The 20,400-nt window shown below is 42.7% G+C and overlaps 1 protein-coding gene across 1 annotated transcript in view; it reads left to right on the top strand.

The window, feature by feature from the left end:
• Window positions 1–503: 503 nt before the first annotated feature.
• mtr (5-methyltetrahydrofolate-homocysteine methyltransferase) overlaps window positions 504–20,400 on the top strand; it is a 38,162-nt gene continuing 18,265 nt past the window's right edge. Inside the window, exons 1-21 of the mRNA XM_080021684.1 lie at window positions 504–626; window positions 6,338–6,549; window positions 7,936–8,025; window positions 8,698–8,767; window positions 8,925–9,017; window positions 9,450–9,556; window positions 11,331–11,390; window positions 12,990–13,084; window positions 13,593–13,693; window positions 14,573–14,634; window positions 14,850–14,917; window positions 15,051–15,130; window positions 15,376–15,488; window positions 15,983–16,123; window positions 16,238–16,423; window positions 16,896–17,075; window positions 17,399–17,515; window positions 18,023–18,163; window positions 18,822–18,911; window positions 19,013–19,165; window positions 20,278–20,385. Of these exons, the coding sequence (XP_079877810.1) occupies window positions 587–626; window positions 6,338–6,549; window positions 7,936–8,025; window positions 8,698–8,767; window positions 8,925–9,017; window positions 9,450–9,556; window positions 11,331–11,390; window positions 12,990–13,084; window positions 13,593–13,693; window positions 14,573–14,634; window positions 14,850–14,917; window positions 15,051–15,130; window positions 15,376–15,488; window positions 15,983–16,123; window positions 16,238–16,423; window positions 16,896–17,075; window positions 17,399–17,515; window positions 18,023–18,163; window positions 18,822–18,911; window positions 19,013–19,165; window positions 20,278–20,385 (2,307 nt within the window). The 5' untranslated portion in view covers window positions 504–586. The remainder of the gene's footprint in view (window positions 627–6,337; window positions 6,550–7,935; window positions 8,026–8,697; window positions 8,768–8,924; window positions 9,018–9,449; window positions 9,557–11,330; window positions 11,391–12,989; window positions 13,085–13,592; window positions 13,694–14,572; window positions 14,635–14,849; window positions 14,918–15,050; window positions 15,131–15,375; window positions 15,489–15,982; window positions 16,124–16,237; window positions 16,424–16,895; window positions 17,076–17,398; window positions 17,516–18,022; window positions 18,164–18,821; window positions 18,912–19,012; window positions 19,166–20,277; window positions 20,386–20,400) is intronic.

Here is a 20,400-nt window from a genome sequence, read left to right as displayed (position 1 = left end):
AACAAGTGAACACGGTTCGTGTTCGTGTGGTATTTTGGTCCCTCGCAGTATTATTTATGATGTATTATACCTGTTACGGTGCTGCGGACGGCTGCCACCCCGCCCCCTGGTGCCTCACCTGTGCACAGACACCGTGCGCTCGCACTGTCTTTCATTTTGACGATAACGACAGAAAAAAAACAATAACTGTAAAAGCCTTCAACAGAAAAATATTCATCCATTAATATTCAATATATTACTTATAATAATCGTTATTATTTTAGCCTTCGGGAAATCACGGGTCTGGTGGATAGGATGTAGGTGTGTGCATTGATTTTTCCTGTTAACTTCTGTATGTTCGTGTATAGTGTATTCCTATAATAATAATAATTGTAATCAGAGGTTTATTGTTAATGTGCATGTTTAATGTTTATTCCATTCTTTGTCGCGATCATCTTCCCGTCCGCTAGGTGACGGTAAGGCACCAAACGGCAGCGGCGGCAGAAGAAGCGCCGTCCGCCGCTTCCACTCCCCCGTAGAAGTTGGTGAGGGCGGTCGGGAGTCCCCTCTAAAGGAGCGTTTGCGGAGCCGGGCGACGCTGTTCAACATGGCCCCGACCATCCACGACCTCACGCCACAAACAGCCGGTAACTGGAACTTTTTTTTTTTTATCATAATAAATTAAAGACGAGTCGGTAGCCTGTAGCATTGCTGAGCTAAACGCATGTCCACGCCGGAGCTCCTGTCCACCGCCGGCTGTCAGTGGGTTCAGGCGGCGGGGTCCGCCACCGGGTTACTCTGACACTCAACAAATATGATCAGGAATAGTCGCGCAAGTAACTTCGACTTTACTCCGAGTTAAAGTTCCACGCACGGGCTGTCGTGGGTGCCTTCGAATTCACTTTTTCCCAATGTTAAGTCATTGAATTGAATTGAATTGATTTGAATTGTCTTCATTTCGACACAAATATTCTTATGATGATTATATTTCTGTATATTTATTATTTCTGCCATTATTATCTCTCCTGTTGTGTCCAGACCTTCTGACAGATTTTATGTTTGGACCCCAGCAGTTTGAAACCGCTTGAGTCGGTTGTAATTTCAACTCTGTTTACTTATGTTTTTAGAACTGCTCAACGTTGAATGGGGTCAAATTGGCCCCAAACAGGAGGGTTCAGTCAAGTTCTCCAGCATCGATCAACATTTCTGATGTAACTGCAGCTCAACCTCATTCTGGACAGACTATATACACTACTCACAGAAAGTTAGGGATATTCGGCTTTCGGGTGAAATTTCAGGATGAACCTAAAATGCACTAAAACCTTTACAGGTGAACTTAATTTGACCTTCTCTAAACTTTTGAACGCACATGTCCAACTGTTCAATGTTTCAGTACTTTTTGCACAACTTGCTGTTCTCTAACAAGGAGCTGAACAGCAAAATTCACAACAGGTGTTTGATCCGTGAATCGACCAATACATTTTCCGGTCCTCTTCATCATGCTGTTGACATTTTGACATCATGAGACCAAGACGACACCTAACAACTGATCAACAGTCCCTCGCCGTTGCGAGGCTTCAAACAGGATGTTCTCAGAGGGAAGTGGCCACTGAGCTAAGAGTGTCACAGAGTGTCATCAGCAGGTTGCAACAGAGATACAGAGACACTGGAAGAGTCACAGAAAGGCATAGAAGTGGACGTCCTTTGGCCACATCCCACACTGATGAGCGCCTCATTGTGAACAGTGCCCTGCAGAACCGGATGATGATGCCACTCAACTCCAGGCACATTTAAGGGAGGTGAGAGGCACCCAAGTGTAACGTCAGACCATTCGAAACCGTTTCCATCAGCGTGGTCTGCGTGCTAGACGACCTGCAAGGGTACCTGACCACACCACCAGGCGCAGGCATCATCGTCTTGCAGGGGCCAGGGAGAATTTAAGCTGGACGAGGGACCAGTGGGCCTCAGTGCTGTTCTCTGAAGAAATTCGATTCACGTTGAGCAGAAATAATGGCCGCCAACGATGTTGGAGACGTCAAGGAGAGCGCTATGCATCAGCCACTTTTGTCACCGAACGAGCCTTTAATGGTGGTGGTGGTGGTGTTACAGTGTGGGCAGGTGTGTCTAGTCAATACAGAACTGCCCTACACTTTGTGAATGGTACAGTGACAAGCCCATACTACCTGAATGACATCATTAATCCAGTCATTGTGCCCCTGCATGAACAACACAGGCCTCATTTCATCTTCATGGACGACAATGCTCCAGCTCATCGAGGTCGCGTCATTAGGGAACGGCTGCTGGAGACTGGGGCACCTCAAATGGAGTGGCCTGCACTTTCTCCAGACCTGAATCCCATAGAAAACCTATGGGATCAGCTGAGTCGCCGTGTAGAGGCTCGTAACTCTGTACCCAAGAACCTCAATGACCTGAGGGCCGCCCTTCAAGAAGAGTGGGGGGCCAGGCCTCAGCAGACAATAAGTCGACTTGTGAACAGCATGAGACGTGGTTGTCAAGCTGTAATTGATGCTCAAGGGCACATGACAAGTTATTGAGACATTGACATTTTTTGTTGTGGTAAACCCACCGCTGTTGTTGGCTTTTGTTTTCAATAAATTGTTTGAGATGAGGAAATCACCATTGCATGCTTCTACTTGAATGCCCTACTTTCATGATATAATATCACTGTAGCGTGAACTTTTACATTTTCCATAAATTTCACCTGAAAGCTGTGTGTGTGTGTGTGTGTGTGTGTGTGTGTGTGTGTGTGTGTGTGTGTGTGTGTGTGTGTGTGTGTGTGTGTGTGTGTGTGTGTGTGTGTGTGTGTGTGTGTGTGTGTGTGTGTGTGTGTGTGTGTGTGTGTGTGTGTGTGTGTACAGGAGTGCCACAAAATGTTATTTGTATATGTTAAATTATTTTGCATCTTTACACACTTGGTGATTGAACACCCTAGTTATGCATAATTAACCCCCAATTTTTTTTATTTTATTTTTTTAATTTGTTGAATTTTTTCTGACATCACTGCCAGAGTCACAGCAGTTTTAATGGAAGCCTCAGGGAGGTGACTGTGAGAAGATGGTTGAGATGCTGCATAGTTCATGTTACCTTTGACCTCTGCTTGAAATAGCCACGTTGTCACTGGTTTGCAAACCAGACGTGTGTGTGTGTGTGTGTGTGTGTGTGTGTGTGTGTGTGTGTGTGTGTGTGTGTGTGTGTGTGTGTGTGTGTGTGTGTGTGTGTGTGTGTGTGTGTGTGTGTGTGTGTGTGTGTGTGTGTGTGTGTGTGTGTGTGTTGCTCGTGCATTTGCAATTGACTAAATAACAATAAAAGAAACTTCTAACAAAGTCTTAATACTTCTTCAGTCAAAAATGATGGGACCCTTAACCTAATATTTTGTTGCACAACCTTTAGAGGCAATCCCTGCATTCAAGCAATTTCTGCAGCTCTCAATGAGACTTCTGCACCTGTCAACAGGTAGTTTGGTCCTGAGCAAACTGCTCCAGCCGTCTCAGATTTGAAGGGTTCCTTCTCCAGAATGCATTTTTCAGCTCTTTCCATAGATGTTCAATAGGATTCAGATCAGAGCTCATAGAAGGCCACTTCAGAAAAGTCCAATGTTTTGTTCTTATCTATTCTTGGGTGCTTTAAACTGTGTGTTTTGGGTCATTATCCTGTTGGTGGACCCATGACCTGCGGCTCAGACAGAGCTTTCTGACACTGGGCAGTACGTTTCGCTCCAGAATACCTTGATAGTCTTGAGATTTCATTGTGCCCTGCACAGATTCAAGGCACCCCGTGTCAGACACAGCAAAGCCGCCCCAAAACATAACCGAGCCTCCTTCATGTCTCAAGATTCAAGAGGTTTATTCGTCACATGCATATACATACTTTCATACATATATGTAGCGAAATGTCTTTCCAACGCACCCGGAGATTATGCACAATAGTTACTAAACCGAACATAATAGCTAACCTAATTCCTACCGAGCAAACAAACTGATTCCTAAAACATAATGCATTTAGTGAATAGAATAATATAAATAAAAATAAAATAAGAATCAAAAAAATAATACAAAGTGGGGGTACAAAATAGAAGGGAATAGAGTTATGTATATGGGATAGGCTATTTGTATATACAGATATGTGCAGTAAAGTGCTTGCGAATAAAGTGAGTATGGAGATATACAGTACAGTGTACAACACAGCAATACAGTAACAACGAACAGAACAGCAATACAGTGCAGTATGCAGTAACCCAGAACAGTGATACAGTGTGCAGTACAGTATGCTACATACAGTACAATAAGGCAGTGTGAGCGACTTTTTGTTAGGACCCCTGGTGAGTTCAGCATTGACAGTTCTTATGGCTTGCGGGAAGAAACTCCGTCTGTCTCTCTGTCTACGTTGTGTGACTGCGGAGGCGCTTGCCTGACCGCAGCAGCTGGAACAGTCCGTTGTTGGGGTGATGAGGATCCTTCATGATCCTGCGGGCTCTGCTACTACCTCCTGGTGTATATGTCCTGCAGGGGAGGGAGGGTAGTTCCAGTGTTCAACCCTCTGCAGGGCCCGCCTGTCCTGAGCAGTACAGTTCCCAAACCAGGCAGTGATGTTGCCTGTCAGGATGCTCTCCACCGCACCAGAGTAGAAGGACTTGAGGATTCCCTCCATGACCATGAATTTCTATAGCTGCCTGAGGTGGTAAAGACGCTGCCTTGCCTTTCTCACCAGAGTGTCTGTTTGTACAGTCCATGTTAAATCCTCTGTGATGTGGACTCCCAGGTACTTGAAGCTGCCAGTGCACCCTGTCGACAGAAGTCCCATTAATCACCAACGACGCCTGCGTTCTCGGTTGTTATCCCCTCCTAAAGCCCACAATCAGCTCCTTAGTTTTGCTGATGTTCAGGAGGAGGCTGTTGTCCTGGCACCAGAGTGACAGGTCAGCCACCTCCTCAAGGTAGGCCTTCTCGTCGTTGTTGGTGATCAAGCCCACCGCAAACTTGATGAAGGTGATGGAACTGGACCTGGCCACACAGTCATGTGTGTACAGGGAGTACAGTATGGGGCTGAAGATGCAGCCCTGGGGGGGATCCTGTGTTCAGGGTGAAGGAGCTGGACATGTGCATTTCCACCCTAATCACCTGGGGCGGGGCTGAGAGGAAGTCCAGGATCCAGGCACGCACTGCAGTGTTCAGTCCTAACTCCCGCAGCTTGACAGCCAGTCTGGTGGGCACTATGGTATTGAAAGCTGAACTCACAGTAGGTATGGTGTTTTCTTTGAAAGCTTAATTTTATCGTCTGTGAACATCGAGCTGGTGTGACTTTCCAAAAAGCTCCAGTTTTGACTCGTCTATCTAAAGGACATTCTCCCAGAAGCATTGTGGCTTGTCAATATGCATTTTAGCAAATTCCCATCTGTTTTTTTTATGTTCTTCTTTCAAAAGTGGAGTCCTCCTGGGTCTTTTTCAATGGAGCCCACTGTCACTCAAAATGCAACGGATGGTGCGATCAGACACTAATGTACCTTGGAGTACAGCTTGTGCCTCTTTGGAAGTTGTCCTTGGCTCTTTTTCTACCATTCGCACTATCCTTCTGTTCAATCTGGGGTCCATTTTCCTCTTGCGGCCGCGTCCAGGGAGGTTGGCTACAGTCTGATGGACCTTAAACTTCTTAATAATATTTGCAGCTGTAGTCACAGGAACATCTAGCTGCTTGCTGTCTTATAGCCTTTACCTTTAACATGCTTGTCTATGATTTTCTTTCTGATCTCCTCAGACAGCTCTCTCCTTTGCTTTCTCTGGTCCATGTTCAGTGTGGTGCACACGATGATACCAAACAGCAGTGTGACTACTTTTCTCCATTTAAATAGGTTGAATGACTGATTATAAGACTGAAGAAATGTGTGATACCAATTGTAGAAAACAGTTTGCAATATCACTATAATCCAGTTTGAAATATCACAATAATCCAATTATTTAAAGTTTCCTCAGGGTTACCAACAAATCTTACCAGGCCATTTTAGAATATCACTGATCTCTTTAGCAATAATTTATCTCTTTGCACAGTTTATTTGCTTTACTATATGACATACCAAAGGCATGCAGGTATACATGAGAAAATTGCTTTTAATTTCATCACTTTTCAGGGGGAATGAAGCACTGTTTGAGCTGTTAGGGTACCAACAAATTTCTCCACGCCCGTCTCTCAATATTGTTTAGATTTTTGTAATATCACAAACATTTCAATATTTGTGTGTGTCAATATCTCAGGAAATTGTCATCCTCAAAATATTGTGAAATTATCAGTATCATCGCCCCCAGCCCTAGTTTATATATCGTTCATTACTACATAACTTAATCAGCGTGCAGATGTCCGCTGGAGGTGGAGCTGCGGGCAGTGCTGCAGCAGCGCATCCTGGTGCTGGACGGAGGCATGGGCACCATGATTCAGCAGCAGAACCTGGAGGAGGAGGATTTCCGTGGAGACGAGTTCAGGGAGCATCCCTCCCCCCTGAAGGGCAACAACGACCTGCTCAGTGTCACGCGGCCGGAGGTCATCTACCAAATACACAAGGTACCACCACCACCACCACCACCACCTCGCCCCCACCTCCACCTCAACACCCCCTCCAGAATAGCAACGAAAAGTTCTACTCCGGTTCTACTACATAAGAAAAAGTAGACATAGTTAAAAAGAAAAACATAATAACGGAACATTAGCAGAAATACTGGGGAAGGTAAAACTGGGGAATATGTCATGTACACTGATGGCTGTAGACAGAGAAAGTATGACTGGACAACAAGAATGATATAAAGTGGAGGTGTTTTGATGAATATGTACATTAGAATTGGTAATTTACAATGAATGTACAATTGACCAGAGCATATGTAGAATTGTTCATGTGTCATCAATATGATCAGTAGCTTAGTATTGCTGGTCAAGGACTGTTTGTAAGTCGGGTTGTCTGTACCCGAATGCTCGAGCAACATCTACTAGACGGCAGCAACGTGAACAGTCCATAGCCTGGGTGGCTGTAGTCCTTTATGATTTTCCGTGCTTTCCTAAGGCATCGTGTGTGGTAGATGCCTTGCATGGAGGGGAGCTGGCAGCCGATGATGCGCTCCGCTGTCTTCACCACCCTCTGGAGGGCCTTGCGATCAGCAGCAGAGCAGCTGCCGTACCAGGCAGTAATGCAGCCAGAGAGGATGCTCTCAATGGTACACCTGTAGAAATTGGTGAGAGTTTTAGTAGGCTTGTCAAACTTCTTGAGTCTCCTCAGGAAGTATAGGCGATTTTAGGAAGTTTTTACCACAGTGTCCGCTTGCCTGGACTAGGTGAGGTCATTTTGATAACACAGAGGAACTTGAAGTCGGAGCCCCTCTCCACTTCAGCTCCATCAATTTATATGGGGTCATGACCCCCTCACCTGCTGCTTCCTGAAGTCCACGATCATCTCCTTAGTATAACAGACGTTGAGGGAGAGGTTGTTGTCATGGCACCATGTTGCCAAGACGCTGATCTCTTCTCTGCAGGTGGTGTCCTCTGCAAACTTGAGGATGACATTGGAATGTGAATGGAAATCTCACAATAATCATTTTATTCTGTTACGATTACTTATTTAGGTGGAACAAGCCAAATTGTGCACTCTTTCAGCGCAATTCTCTCAAAATTATTTATTTTGGTGCAGAAAAGTTTGAATCACAAAACAATTTAAATTAGTCCCATTTAATAATTGAATGATTCCAAATTCCTTGGCCAATTTTCCAACATTCGATTCGACTTGTACTTGGAAGCAAGTGCATTTTCATGTGAGATGATTGCATGATGCAATTGTCTATACATGTATGGTTTGGACAGACGCTTAGATGGAAACGTAGTACTTGCATGTGTGCCTTTGTATACAGGATGTACACTCACATTGGTTCCGGTTGCCAAGTAGTTCTCTGCATCTTTCCTCAGGACTACCTGCTGGCCGGTGCCGACATCATCGAGACCAACACGTTCAGCAGCACCAGCATCGCCCAGGCCGACTACAAACTGGAACATTTGGTACAAATTGACCCCAAAAACGGACCCTCTAGACTAGAGCCATCGAAATTATTTCATAGTGGTCTGATTGCAATTTTCGCCATCGTTTTCCAAAGTCGCTACATTCCATAATTGCGTTTTCATCCAAATTTCAAGCCAATGTGAGAAATTTCAGAACAAATAGAATGTGATCCTCAAGGGGATGTGTATAATACGCTATCACCCACATATACTGTACCATATATCAACTTGACATTTCATGATCGTGACAACCCTACCCCAGACACACAAGCCTTTTCGAGAAATTTTAAAATAATGATGTTATTACTACTACAGTGGTACCTCGTCTTACGACTGCATCTACTTACGACTAATCCAAGATACGAGTAGCGATAGTCGCAAACATTTGTATGGACTTGCGACCGACTGCTCCAAGATACGAGCGTGGAAATTTGCAGTTGGCGCGGCGGCGGCCGGTCAGCAGCCAGTCAGCAGCCAGTCAGCAGCCAGTCAGCAGCCAGTCAGCAGCCAGTCAGCAGCCAGTCAGCAGCCAGTCAGCAGCCAGTCAGCAGTCAGTCAGCGGGCGACCTACATGGTGTGTGCACGTAGTTCGTGGCTTATCAATATTTTTTTCATATTTACTGGGTTTGTGCTGTGTATTTGGTTTATTTTCCACTTTGCTTTGTTTTGTAGGCCTATCGCCTCAACAAAACGTCGGCACAGCTGGCGAGCAGAGCAGCCAATGATGTCACCAAACAAACAGGTCGGCGGCCACGACGATAGCCATTAGATAGATAAAGATATGTAAAAAAAAAAAAAAAAAAGGATATATTATTTACATTCTCTCTTCAAGGGGAATACCACCCCTTTTCAAAAAAAACATATTGGGATTTCAACAGTGTTCTTTGCTGTATTATCAGGACGTAAGCGCTATGTGGCAGGAGCAGTGGGACCCACCAACAAAACCCTCTCTGTGTCGCCCTCTGTCGAGAGGCCTGACTTCAGGAACATCAGTAAGAAGAGCTTTCTCTAATTGACTATTTATTTATTGATTCATTTATTTACTTATTTATTTGGTATATTTTCTTTATCATTGGGAAAGTGGATATTGTAGAAGAGACAACATTATATTTGTCATTCGGTGTCTTTACCCCATTGCTCTGCACTTTAATTTGTTAAACATGTTTATTTTTTAGGTGTCCTCAACTTAAAATTGAGAAATGAAACTGCACAATTTTAGTTAAGAACACCGAAGTTTACAAGTTTATCAAATTTAAAGCATTTTCCGTTTAGGTCGACTCCAATCCATGTTTTTTTAATATTTTGAGTTTCTGCTGTAATTTGAGTCTAATTGTTTTTATGTCATATTTGAGTAATTGTCACAGTTCACGTTGATGGAACAGGGACCACAGGAAAGGTAAATATCTGGACCTTGTGTGTTCTAGCATTTGACGAGCTGGTGGAGGCATACACGGAGCAGGTCCGGGGCTTACTGGACGGAGGGGCCGACATCCTCCTGGTGGAGACCATCTTTGACACTGCTAACGCCAAGGTACCTCTCACCTGTCACTGATATGTATGTGACATGACATTGATAATAACGCTTAAAATATTAAAAAAACAAGTGACCTGTTTGTGAGGGTTTTTTTTGTTTTGCTTTAAGGTTAATTGAAACCACTTTATTTTCAATACAGATTCTATTACTCTCAAGCAGCTAACAGACATAAGAGGAATTCAATTGTTAAACAATGAAAGATGCATTATTTAGATCAATATTCTTTATTTGTCACATACATCACACAAGTAGGGTGCAATGAAATGATAAAATGCTCTAAAGGGTGTGCAAAACAAAGAAATAAAATAAAAATACTCTGAATAAACAAAAAATTAATTATCAGAAAAAGAAGAAGAAAATAAATCATCAAAATGTAGCGTCTACTGCTGTGATTTGAACAGTTTTACAATAACATGCTGATACAATATTTCAATGTTTGATAATATGCACACTTTATTTGATTAAAATGTGAAATTTTATTTGATTATTGCCTGATAATTTCTAGTAATGCATATCATTAAGAAGCAATTAAATATTTCCCAATTGCATATTAATGCTTGTCAGATAGGAGTTTTTCTGTGGCTGTTGATGACTGTCCCCTCCTCTGCTCCGTTGACTCGTGGTGTGCCCCAAGGTTCAATCCTTGCTCCTTTTCTTTTCTCCCAGTGTATGCTCCCCCTTGGTCTGTTAATTACTTATTTTAAGGGTATTTCCTCACACCATTATGCGAACGATACACAGCTGTACTTCTCATTCAAACCAAATGACCTTAGCATGCTCTGTAGCTTGCAGGACTGCTTAACAGCCGTCAAGGACTGTGTGTCATATACCGTAACTTCCTCCAGCTTAATTACAGCAGTGTATTGGCCCTTTAGCAGAAAATGTCAAGCAAGCCTCAAAAAACCATGGAGTCGTCTTTGACCAAGAAGTGAACGTTGAGTTGGATGTAAAGAAAGTGGTCCAATCCTGTTTCTTTCAACTAAATAACATTGCCAAAATCCAATCTGTACTTTCCTTTCACAATCTGGGAGGTCTCCTCCGGCCTTGATTATTGTAATGCACTGTTCACTACCCTTCTGTGTCTGGGCTCCAGTTGGTCCAAATTGCGCCCGCTAAACTTTTAACTAAGACGCAACGTAGGTCACACATCACACCAGTGTTGGCTGCTCTTCACTGGTTACCAATCAACTGCAGGATGGATTTTTAAATAATTGTAATTACTTACAAAGCAATACACGGTCTGGCCCCTCCCTACATTTTCAAACCTTTGTGTCCCCTGGCCTCATCGAGATCTCTGAGATCGCTCAGGTCTTCTGACCAAGGCCTTCTTGCTGCCCCAAAAACAAGGCTTAAAATCAATGACTGAGCTTTTGCTGTTACAGCTCCCTGTCTCTTGAGCCCTCAGTTATAAAAAATGCAGAATCTGTGGAGATCTTTAAAAATCTGTGAAAAACTCACCTCTATTGTCAGCACTATGTCTTGTAATGTGTGTATTTTCCTTCTTATATATTATCATTTTCTATATTTCTGTTTCTAATTTTCTATTTTGATTTCTGTTTTCTTTAATGTCTTTATTATACGGCGCCTTGTTTTGAAAGGTGCTTTGTAAATAAAATTCACTCACTATTAATCCAGAACAACACAGTTTTCAGAACAACACGATTAACAGCTACTAATATACAAGCATATCATGACATTATCGAAGAATCAACTTTGAAGCCTTTTTGTCCGGGTTAAAACTTTTTGTGCTTTTTGTTTTCCCTTCCTGCAGGCGGCGCTGTTTGCCATCGACCTGCTGTTTGAGAAGAGCTACGAACCCAAACCTTTATTTGTATGTTGACATGTTTGTTGTAGCTGCAGTTTAGATCTCACGGCTGAGCTCAAGATTCAAAGCTATGTCATAACACTCATTTTGTAATTCATCTGTTATATAATGGAGTCTCATATGTAATAATTCAGCACATTATGTAATAACATGCACATTGCTGTCTTAATTTATATCAAGCGTCACACTAGTAACCCTAATAACCAAATTAAGTAATATGGTTGTAGGAAAATGTGGAAAAATGTATTTGATATTACGTTTAATAATGTTGTGGGTGTAATCAGAATCAGAAATACTTTAATAATCCCAGGGGGAAATTACTTAGCTATTACTTAGTTATTACGTAATGAATCAATTTATTACCCTTTATGTGTTTTTAAATAAGATAAGATTTATCTTTTTTTAGTTATTTGCCTAGGGTAATTATTACCCCCTAAGCTTGACGGATAAGGAGATTATATAATTTCCTATTATTTGTATAAACATTCATTTATATACATTACTGTTGACATTGCTTGAGCTGCTTTTACAAATGCACTGCAACCCTGAAATCATCCGGACATTACCCAGAGAGCTGTATGTGTGAACACAAATGTCAGAATCATTTAGACGAACATTACCCGGACTTTACCCAGCCAGCACCCTAGTACAAAGTCTGCATGATATCAGATTGAGCGGTCCGTGTGAACAGAGCAGGTAATTGCCCGGAACATTCACAGCGAGCCAGTGGGCGTGTCGACGCCGTCTTTATCATGCGCCAGTTATGTACCTTTGTGCCGATCTTCGTGCACAGGGCTTAGCTGCTGCGTACTCCTTTCTGCTATCCTTTTATATTACTTTTCACTCTTTGGTTTATATTATGTCCAAATATGTGGAGTATCAATGCCAAAAAAGTCGGTAGCCTCGTCGGCCATCTCGGGTGTGCTGTAAAACTCTGCAGCGTCATTGTGTCGCGTCCTGCCTTCTGCACGCTCCACCCAGGCTCCACCCCTGGGTATTTCCAGGTAGTGTAAACGCGTCTGACGCGGACAATCTCTGGTTGTGTGAAAGGGTAACTCCGGACAATGTCCAGGCCTGATGTGGAAAGGCAGATTTACTGAATTAATATTTGATTTTTTTTTTTTTTTTACATACATGCAGTCGAAAATATAACAACTATTTAATCTATTCATTCAGTTTTTCAAAACGTGCAATTTGTAATTGTAGCATGAACTTTTTTTTTTTTTCAATGAAGATGAAAAAGTATTAAACTTTTAAGAGTTTATGAGAGAAAATAAGAGAAAATGTTTTTTTATATTTTAATATGATGAAATTATCCAGCAGGTGGCATCATTAATAATGTGTTTTTTTTTTTTTATTTTAGACCGACCGAGTAGACATAGAAAATAGTTCCAGAAAACTAGTTCAGATTCTTATGAGTTATTTGAATATTAAGATTCACAAGATGCTGTCATCACATATAACTAAGTATTCATGAATTAGACTGAAGTTAAGCAAGATGGTAATAATAAAAGCACACATTCTCACCACACGTTAAGTCTGCAGTTTACCTTTTACTCTGTTGCAGTCCGTGACCCTGCAGTCCGTGTTATCTTTATTCTGTAGATTTCGGGGACTATCGTGGACAGGAGCGGTCGCACTTTGTCGGGACAGACGGGCGAGGCCTTCGTTATCAGTGTGTCACACGCCAAGCCGCTGTGGTGAGTTCCACAAACACTGAGATAATATGGATTAACCCTGCTGGACAAAATCACAGCAGGAGGGTTTGCAAGTGTGTGTTATGAGTTGTGTATGTATATGTTTTGTTTTGGGGGGAGGGAGGTTGGTCAGTAATTTCCTAAATTAGGAAAAATAAATCATCTTGATTGTCATATATTGTCATAACTAACATAATTTTTGTTGACATAAATATGGCATTTCCCCAATTAAATATATTTTCTTATCTTAAGTAATTTACTTCAAAGTAATTTTATTCTACCCCAGTAAATACAGTTAATACGTGTATATACACATGTATTAGCACAGAATATCTTCCAATATTTTGAACTAACAATATCATGACACCATTTTCTTAGAAATTGTCTTTGTTTCCATATTTTCTATATTTATGCCTATATGTTTCACACCTGAAGTCCCATGATTTCTGATGATTTTGGTCAGTGCCATGAAGTGTACTCAAACATTGATTTTCCCGTCTCTGGTGTCCAGCATCGGTCTGAACTGCGCGCTGGGGGCGACGGAGATGCGTCCCTTCATTGAGGCGATAGGGAATAGCACGTCCGCTCTGGTGATCTGCTACCCCAACGCAGGTACACCGTCTTTACTACGTCTTTAAACCTACCCGGTCATCAAAGTGGTTGATGGCAAAAAGGAGATGTGTGAGACCAGATGGGAACAGTTGGCGCAAGTGAAAACAAAATCGGTCGCATGAAATGTAACCTCGGGTCACTCGCGTGGCATTAGTTGATTTCTTGATTTGATTGATTTCTATTGATTCACTTGAAAAAAAAAAAAACACAATCAAAGGGTCAATCTAAAATGGATCGTGACTTGACAAAGTCTACTTGGAGCACCTAAAGATACTGGCCCTGACCATCCTCAATCTACTTATTAAACAACTCAGTTGAGACCGCTCTTCCAACTTAAATCACCTTAATCTGTTTAGGGTGATTGACAGTTATTTGTAGTTTGGTTTATTTTTAATGCCTAATCTTTTTTGTTGATTTGTTTATTTTAAGGTTCGTTTTGATTGCTTATTCTTCATTTCTTCTTTTGCCTGACTTCAACTGTATGATTGTATATCATTGTCCTCAGATAAGTCAGTTTGACTCCAGTGGGGATGTCGCTGATTTTTGTTGTCCTCTAGTCAACAACCCTCCTTTTCTGTCTGTATGTACATTCCAAAGAGAGGAGTGACAACTAGTGACAACTAAAGTAGTAATGGTGACTTCCAACCACAATTGTATTGCTGCTATTTTATGTAGTTATTTTTTAGGTTTATAGCATATTGTTAGTTTTTTTTTCTATTCTGGTTCTATAACTTTTAGTAAGAGTAATAAAGTGTCTGTCTGTCTTAAAGGTGGCAAAACGAAAACTCTGATATTCCCTTTGTCGAACTGAAAAATATGATCTCTAATAATGTTTTTTTATTTTTTTTTATCTTTTATTTAATTTTTTTTTTAATGTAGGTCTTCCCAACACATTTGGAGGATACGATGAGACCCCAGAATTAACAGCATCACATTTAAAGGTTTGTGAAGAGGAGGAAGGATGAACTGGCGACAGTGTTTTGGAGTCGGTGTCAAAATCAGTGCCAAATCATTTAATCAGCTGCTTTCATCACAAGAGATTGTATTGCTTTGCTTACCTGGCCTGCTTTTACAAGTGAGAATGAATTGGAAATGGCTTCTTTCCGGTCGTGCTGTGTGACTTCTACCTCACGCAGTGAACTTTCTTGGGGTGTAGGACTTTGCTGTGTCTGGGATGGTGAACATCGTGGGAGGATGCTGTGGGACCACCCCGGATCACATCAGGTTAGTTTTACGACTGGAACAAGCATTTAAATGCCCTTTTTTCATATTCACACATCCTGTAAACAGTGTGAAAGTTTTATAATCTTCTTATCTTATCTTCTTATTTCCTCTTTCCTTCGCGCTCACGCTTTAGGGCCATAGCGAAGGCGGTAGAGCAGTGCCAGCCTAGGACGCCCCCTACTGACATATTTCAAGACTACATGCTGCTTGCAGGTATCTGGTTCATATTACTTTTTGAATGATTTTTTTTTTTGTAAAACTTGGATTGAAGACCTGGGATGATAATAACTTCCACAACTTTAAAGTGGAAATCTGTAAGGTCGTCTGCGTTCGGTTAGTCCTAGTCCCAGAATTCCATCCGAAACGTTCGGTCACGTTCTTTTCTCAAAGGTTTGCCTTCTTCTGATCGATTGATTTGTCTTCTGGTCGATTGATTTCTTTGTTCCTTTGCGTTCCAGGGCTTGAGCCTTTCAGAATCGGCCCGTACACTAACTTCGTCAACATCGGCGAGCGCTGCAATGTGGCCGGTTCCCGGAAGTTTGCCAAGTTGATCATGGCCGGAAACTACGAGGCGAGGGCGACTTTTTCCTTGGGAATGTTTCACAGATTTTGGAAAGTCATACACATAAAAGTCATGACTTGAGCATGGATGTGACACGTGTGGAGAAGAGTAGAGTTGGATAAGTAAAAGTAGTTCTGCAAGTGACTTTAAAGTTATTGGTTTCACTGCATGTCATATTTGTTTAATATCTTATGAATCAATAGTATGACCATAAATGTACCAATATTTTCTCACATAAATATGAAGGTTTCCACATATGTTACTAAACTGGGTTACATCTGCTTAATTGGTTAAAAGGAACAATGAAGTAGGAAAATAACAATAACTTGCAGTAGTCGCCCCTTATCTGTCGTACACAGTGTACTCCACAACAAAATCAAGTGAATAAAAAACAGACTCTCTTTCCAAATGTGTTAAAGGAAAGGTGGAAAAACGTAAAAAATATATTGTTTACAAAAGGACTGACGAGTAACTGAGTACATGTTGCTCAATCTCTTCCCCAGGAAGCGCTGAGTATTGCCAAGACCCAGGTGGAGATGGGAGCCCAGGTCCTGGACATCAACATGGACGAAGGGATGCTGGAGGGTCCGGCGGCCATGACGCGCTTCTGTAACCTCATCGCCTCGGAGCCTGACATCGCACGGGTAAAAGCGTCGAAAGGACCCTTGAGTCTGGATCGCATCGTGTAGCAGTTTGAAATGCAAAGGGTTTCGTCGTTTTCTACCTTTGTCCACGCTCGTCCCATCTATTCTGTGCAGGTTCCCCTGTGCATCGACTCCTCCAACTTTTCGGTGATCGAGGCGGGGCTGAAGTGCTGTCAGGGGAAGTGCATCGTCAACAGCATCAGCTTGAAGGAAGGCGAGCAGGAGTTTCTCAGTAGGGCCGCCACCGTGAGGCGCTACGGGGCGGCCATAGTGGTCATGGCCTTTGATGAGGAAGGGCAGGTAAGAATACACTGTATTGCTCCTCATTAATGGGATACTTTGCGTACGTCTGTCATACCCAAGTTCAGACGAGAGGTATTGGTGGTCTGCATGTGTTAGTTTAATGCAAGGCTGCAGAGGGGATCAACTAGCCTAGCTCCTCTGACATTCAGGAAATGTAAATTCCAGCATCTCAAAAGCTGTATAATAACTCACTGGATGCTAAAAGTCGTATTTCCCTTATTTCACAGGAGCTATGGTAGTTGACTCCCTTTGCAGCCTTGCATTGATTTGCTGATGGGGATTCATAATCAAAAAGTTTGGATCTTGCAAGTTGTTGGAGCAAATTAGAACATTTCTAGTGGCACCATTTTGAATCAAAAATGTCAATAATAATTTCCATTTTGCTCCACTTTAGACTTTCCCGGGGGCCTAGAAAGGAAGCTGTCATTCCTCTTATATCACAGCTCACCTCATTCTCGCTTCCTTACAGGCGACCGATACGGAGTCCAAGGTGCAAATCTGCACCAGAGCCTACAACCTTCTGGTAAACAAGGTGGGATTTGACCCCAATGACATCATCTTTGACCCCAACATCCTCACCATCGGCACTGGAATGGAGGAACACAACGAGTACGGCATCAACTTCATCAGGGCCACCAGAGCCATCAAAGTAAGCCGCTTAAACACTTGCACACACACATCCTTCCTTATCTTGTCAGGTCACAATCAAATCTTCCACCACCAAATTGCCAATATACAAAAAATCGAAAATATAAATGCATTTACAGAATAAACCTAACCATAAAGTCTATGTATATGAAATATATTCTCACAGGAACATCATTTTGGATACAGCTCATTATGGGTGTATCATATAATAATTTCGACGCCCAAAATATTGCGATACAATGCTGTATCGATTTCTTTCCCCATCCCTAAGCCCAAATTACATCTGTTATAACTATATATTATGGATCATTTCTGTGTGTGCAGGAGACCCTGCCGGGTGCCAGGGTGAGTGGGGGTCTGTCCAACTTGTCCTTCTCCTTCAGAGGGATGGAGGCCATCAGAGAAGCCATGCACGGAGTGTTTCTGTACCACGCCATCAAGGTTCATACTCACTTGTGTACACACTATTTATACACACATTATTTAGATATGCACGTTCAAACCGTGGTAAATAGCTTGTATTAAACCCGCCTTCAAATATATGTTGCCTATGACGGCAGGACTCTAGACTGTGATTATTAAGTCTCCTTTTGCGACCATTATTTTTGACATTTTTACTAAATTGAACACTAGGAGCACCAGCGTGACTTGCAATTTTTATTATTATTATTTTTTTAAATCGTGTGCGTGTGCGTGTGCGTGTGCGTGTGCGTGTGTGATGGAGAGCTGAGGCTCTCGTCATGGTTGTTAATAACAGTAATGTACTCAATGATGACTTTGTGGTTTTTTTTCTGTTAAAGCACTGCTTTACTTTTAGACTTGCGCTGGTGCTCCTAAAACTTTCAGTCGGGATCACCAGTGCTACCAGTGGAAAAAGATGGAGCCTGGAGCCCTGGACGGTGATGTTTCAATACGTAGGCGTTTGACTTCCTTTCCATCTCCTCTTAGGACGGTATGGACATGGGCATCGTGAACGCAGGCAACCTGCCGGTGTACGATGAGATTGACAAAGAGCTTCTGCTGCTCTGTGAAAACCTCATCTGGAATAGAGATGCAGAGGCCACCGAGAAGCTATTGGTCTATGCACAGGTACACAATACAAGTGTAAAGATGTTATTTTCTACAGACCTGTAGTGTAAGCTGTTGATTCAGAGTTAATAGGTTTATTGAGGTTTATAGGTATAAAAAAATAGCCACTTTCAGAGTTATACAAGACTCCTCCGTCCTGATCACCCTGTCAGAGGTTGATTTGCGAGGCTGGCTGGCTGCACGTTATCCTGCTTATTGATTGATTTAGGGGGGCAATGAGTCTAGTAAGTGGAAGATTGCCGGTTCGATCCTCGGCTCCTCCTGGTAGCATGCTGATGTGTCCCTGAGCAAGACACTTAACCCCGAACTGCTCCCCGGGCAGCCCGCTTCTCCTACAAACGTCAGCTACAAGGATGGGTAAATGCAGAGAAATTTCCCCGTTGCGTGCGTTCTTGTCTTGAATTCTTCCATCGTAAGTTTCTAGGTAGTGTCACAAGACGGTGCCACCACCTAGTGTTAGCATTAGCATGTCGGCGGAGGGATACGAGTGACCTGAAACCCCACAGAGAAGTGGCTGCCCGTGACAACGGCTGTTATAACTCGAACAGATCAGAAGTTGTTATTCAGAAATAACCGGCCTCTGATCGCCACTATTGACCAATGAGAATAGAGTGTTCCACAGAGCCGTATGATAAATTAATTTTAATATCCTTGACAGAGCTACGCCAAGGGAGGGAAGAAGGTGGCCCAGACCAACGAGTGGCGAGAGGGCACCGTGGAAGCCAGGCTGGAGCATGCCCTGGTCAAGGTACGAGCCAGCGCCTAAATAAAAACGCCTCAATCCGTCTAGTTATCGTCATAACTAGATTGTCAGATTTTTTATTTTATTTTTTTCCTGTTTGTATGAAGGGCATAGAGAAGCACGTGGTGGAGGACGTGGATGAGTGCGTATCCCAGGTGGAGCGCTATCCCCGGCCGCTTCACGTCATCGAGGGGCCGCTGATGGACGGCATGAAGGTGGTGGGAGACCTGTTCGGCAGCGGCAAGATGTTCCTTCCACAGGTTGATGTTTATTATTGTTGTTATTATTATTATTATTATTATTATTATTATTAGGCTCCTGGGTTCTAATTACTGGGTTGTCTTTGGCAGATCATATGAAATCCTTACAATGTTGTTTTATATGCCCATTAAGGCCTGAGCCACACAGTGTACATTGGTCAATGTTGGTCCTTGAAGGATTTTTTGCTCATATGCCATGAAACATTTTCCCTATTACTCCTCAAATTGTACCGATCAGTTTTCCTTTCTAAGATACACGCTGAGCAGAAATGCTCCTACGGTATTTCCAGCTGTACACAAATAGTGTACATTGTAATTGGAGCTATACCAGTCTCTGTCTGTCAACCCAGCATACTGGTTCTTTCAGTGGTTTGTGGTGCGAACCTATTAAACCCCCCTCTCCCTTACAAAGGTTTGAGATTAGACCACAGGGGATGACGAAGCACAGTGGATTTGTGATTTCCTCGCAGAGGCCTGACAATAGCTGCTTCAAAACTCTGTTAATCAATCGCTCCAACATTGGGTTCCACAATCTTCAAGACTTTGCCTGATCCCGGGCTCAAAACTTTGATTTGTAGCGTGTCCAGTGATGTGGTTTAAAGGGCACCTTGGGGGTTTCAAGGGTTATTTGCTTCAAAAAAATTTGGGCTAATTGCTAAAGAACACTGCAAACTCGGTGCATCCATCTGTAAAGAAGAGTTGCGGGGCGTTTTTGTACATCTCCACTGCCTTTTTTTTTAACAGTTGATCTTTTCCTCAAAGTTAGCAAACAGTATTAACTAATACATTTAGATAGTCCAAGATATCTCGACTGTAGTTTGGCAGCACGAGCGTCCAGAAGGACGGAGAGTGAGAATCATGAAGGTCACAGCCCAATCAGTCGGAAGATTGTGTCTGGTCCTCTTATCTGGCCTTGTCTTCGTACAGATTGCTATTTGAAAGAAAAGCACGGTGGCCGTCTGAAATGGACTTTTTGTGGGACCATTGATTTTTCTAGGCCATGAGAAATGATCTGGTCTCGTGTTTGACCCCAAAACATGTAATGTACATATGCAAGCAAGGTGTCCTCAAACGGTTTGAAACCTTAACTTGTTCCCGTGCCTGGTTTTAAGGTGATCAAGTCGGCCCGCGTGATGAAGAAGGCCGTGGGCTTCCTGATTCCCTTGATGGAGAAGGAGCGGCAGGCGCAGATGGAGGCTTCGGGGACGCAGGAGGAGGCGGTGAGGCCCACGGAG

Source organism: Zeus faber (assembly GCF_960531495.2).
Source record: "Zeus faber genome assembly, chromosome: 20".
NCBI lineage: Eukaryota > Metazoa > Chordata > Actinopteri > Zeiformes > Zeidae > Zeus > Zeus faber.
This window is presented reverse-complemented; position numbering and strand designations above follow the sequence as displayed.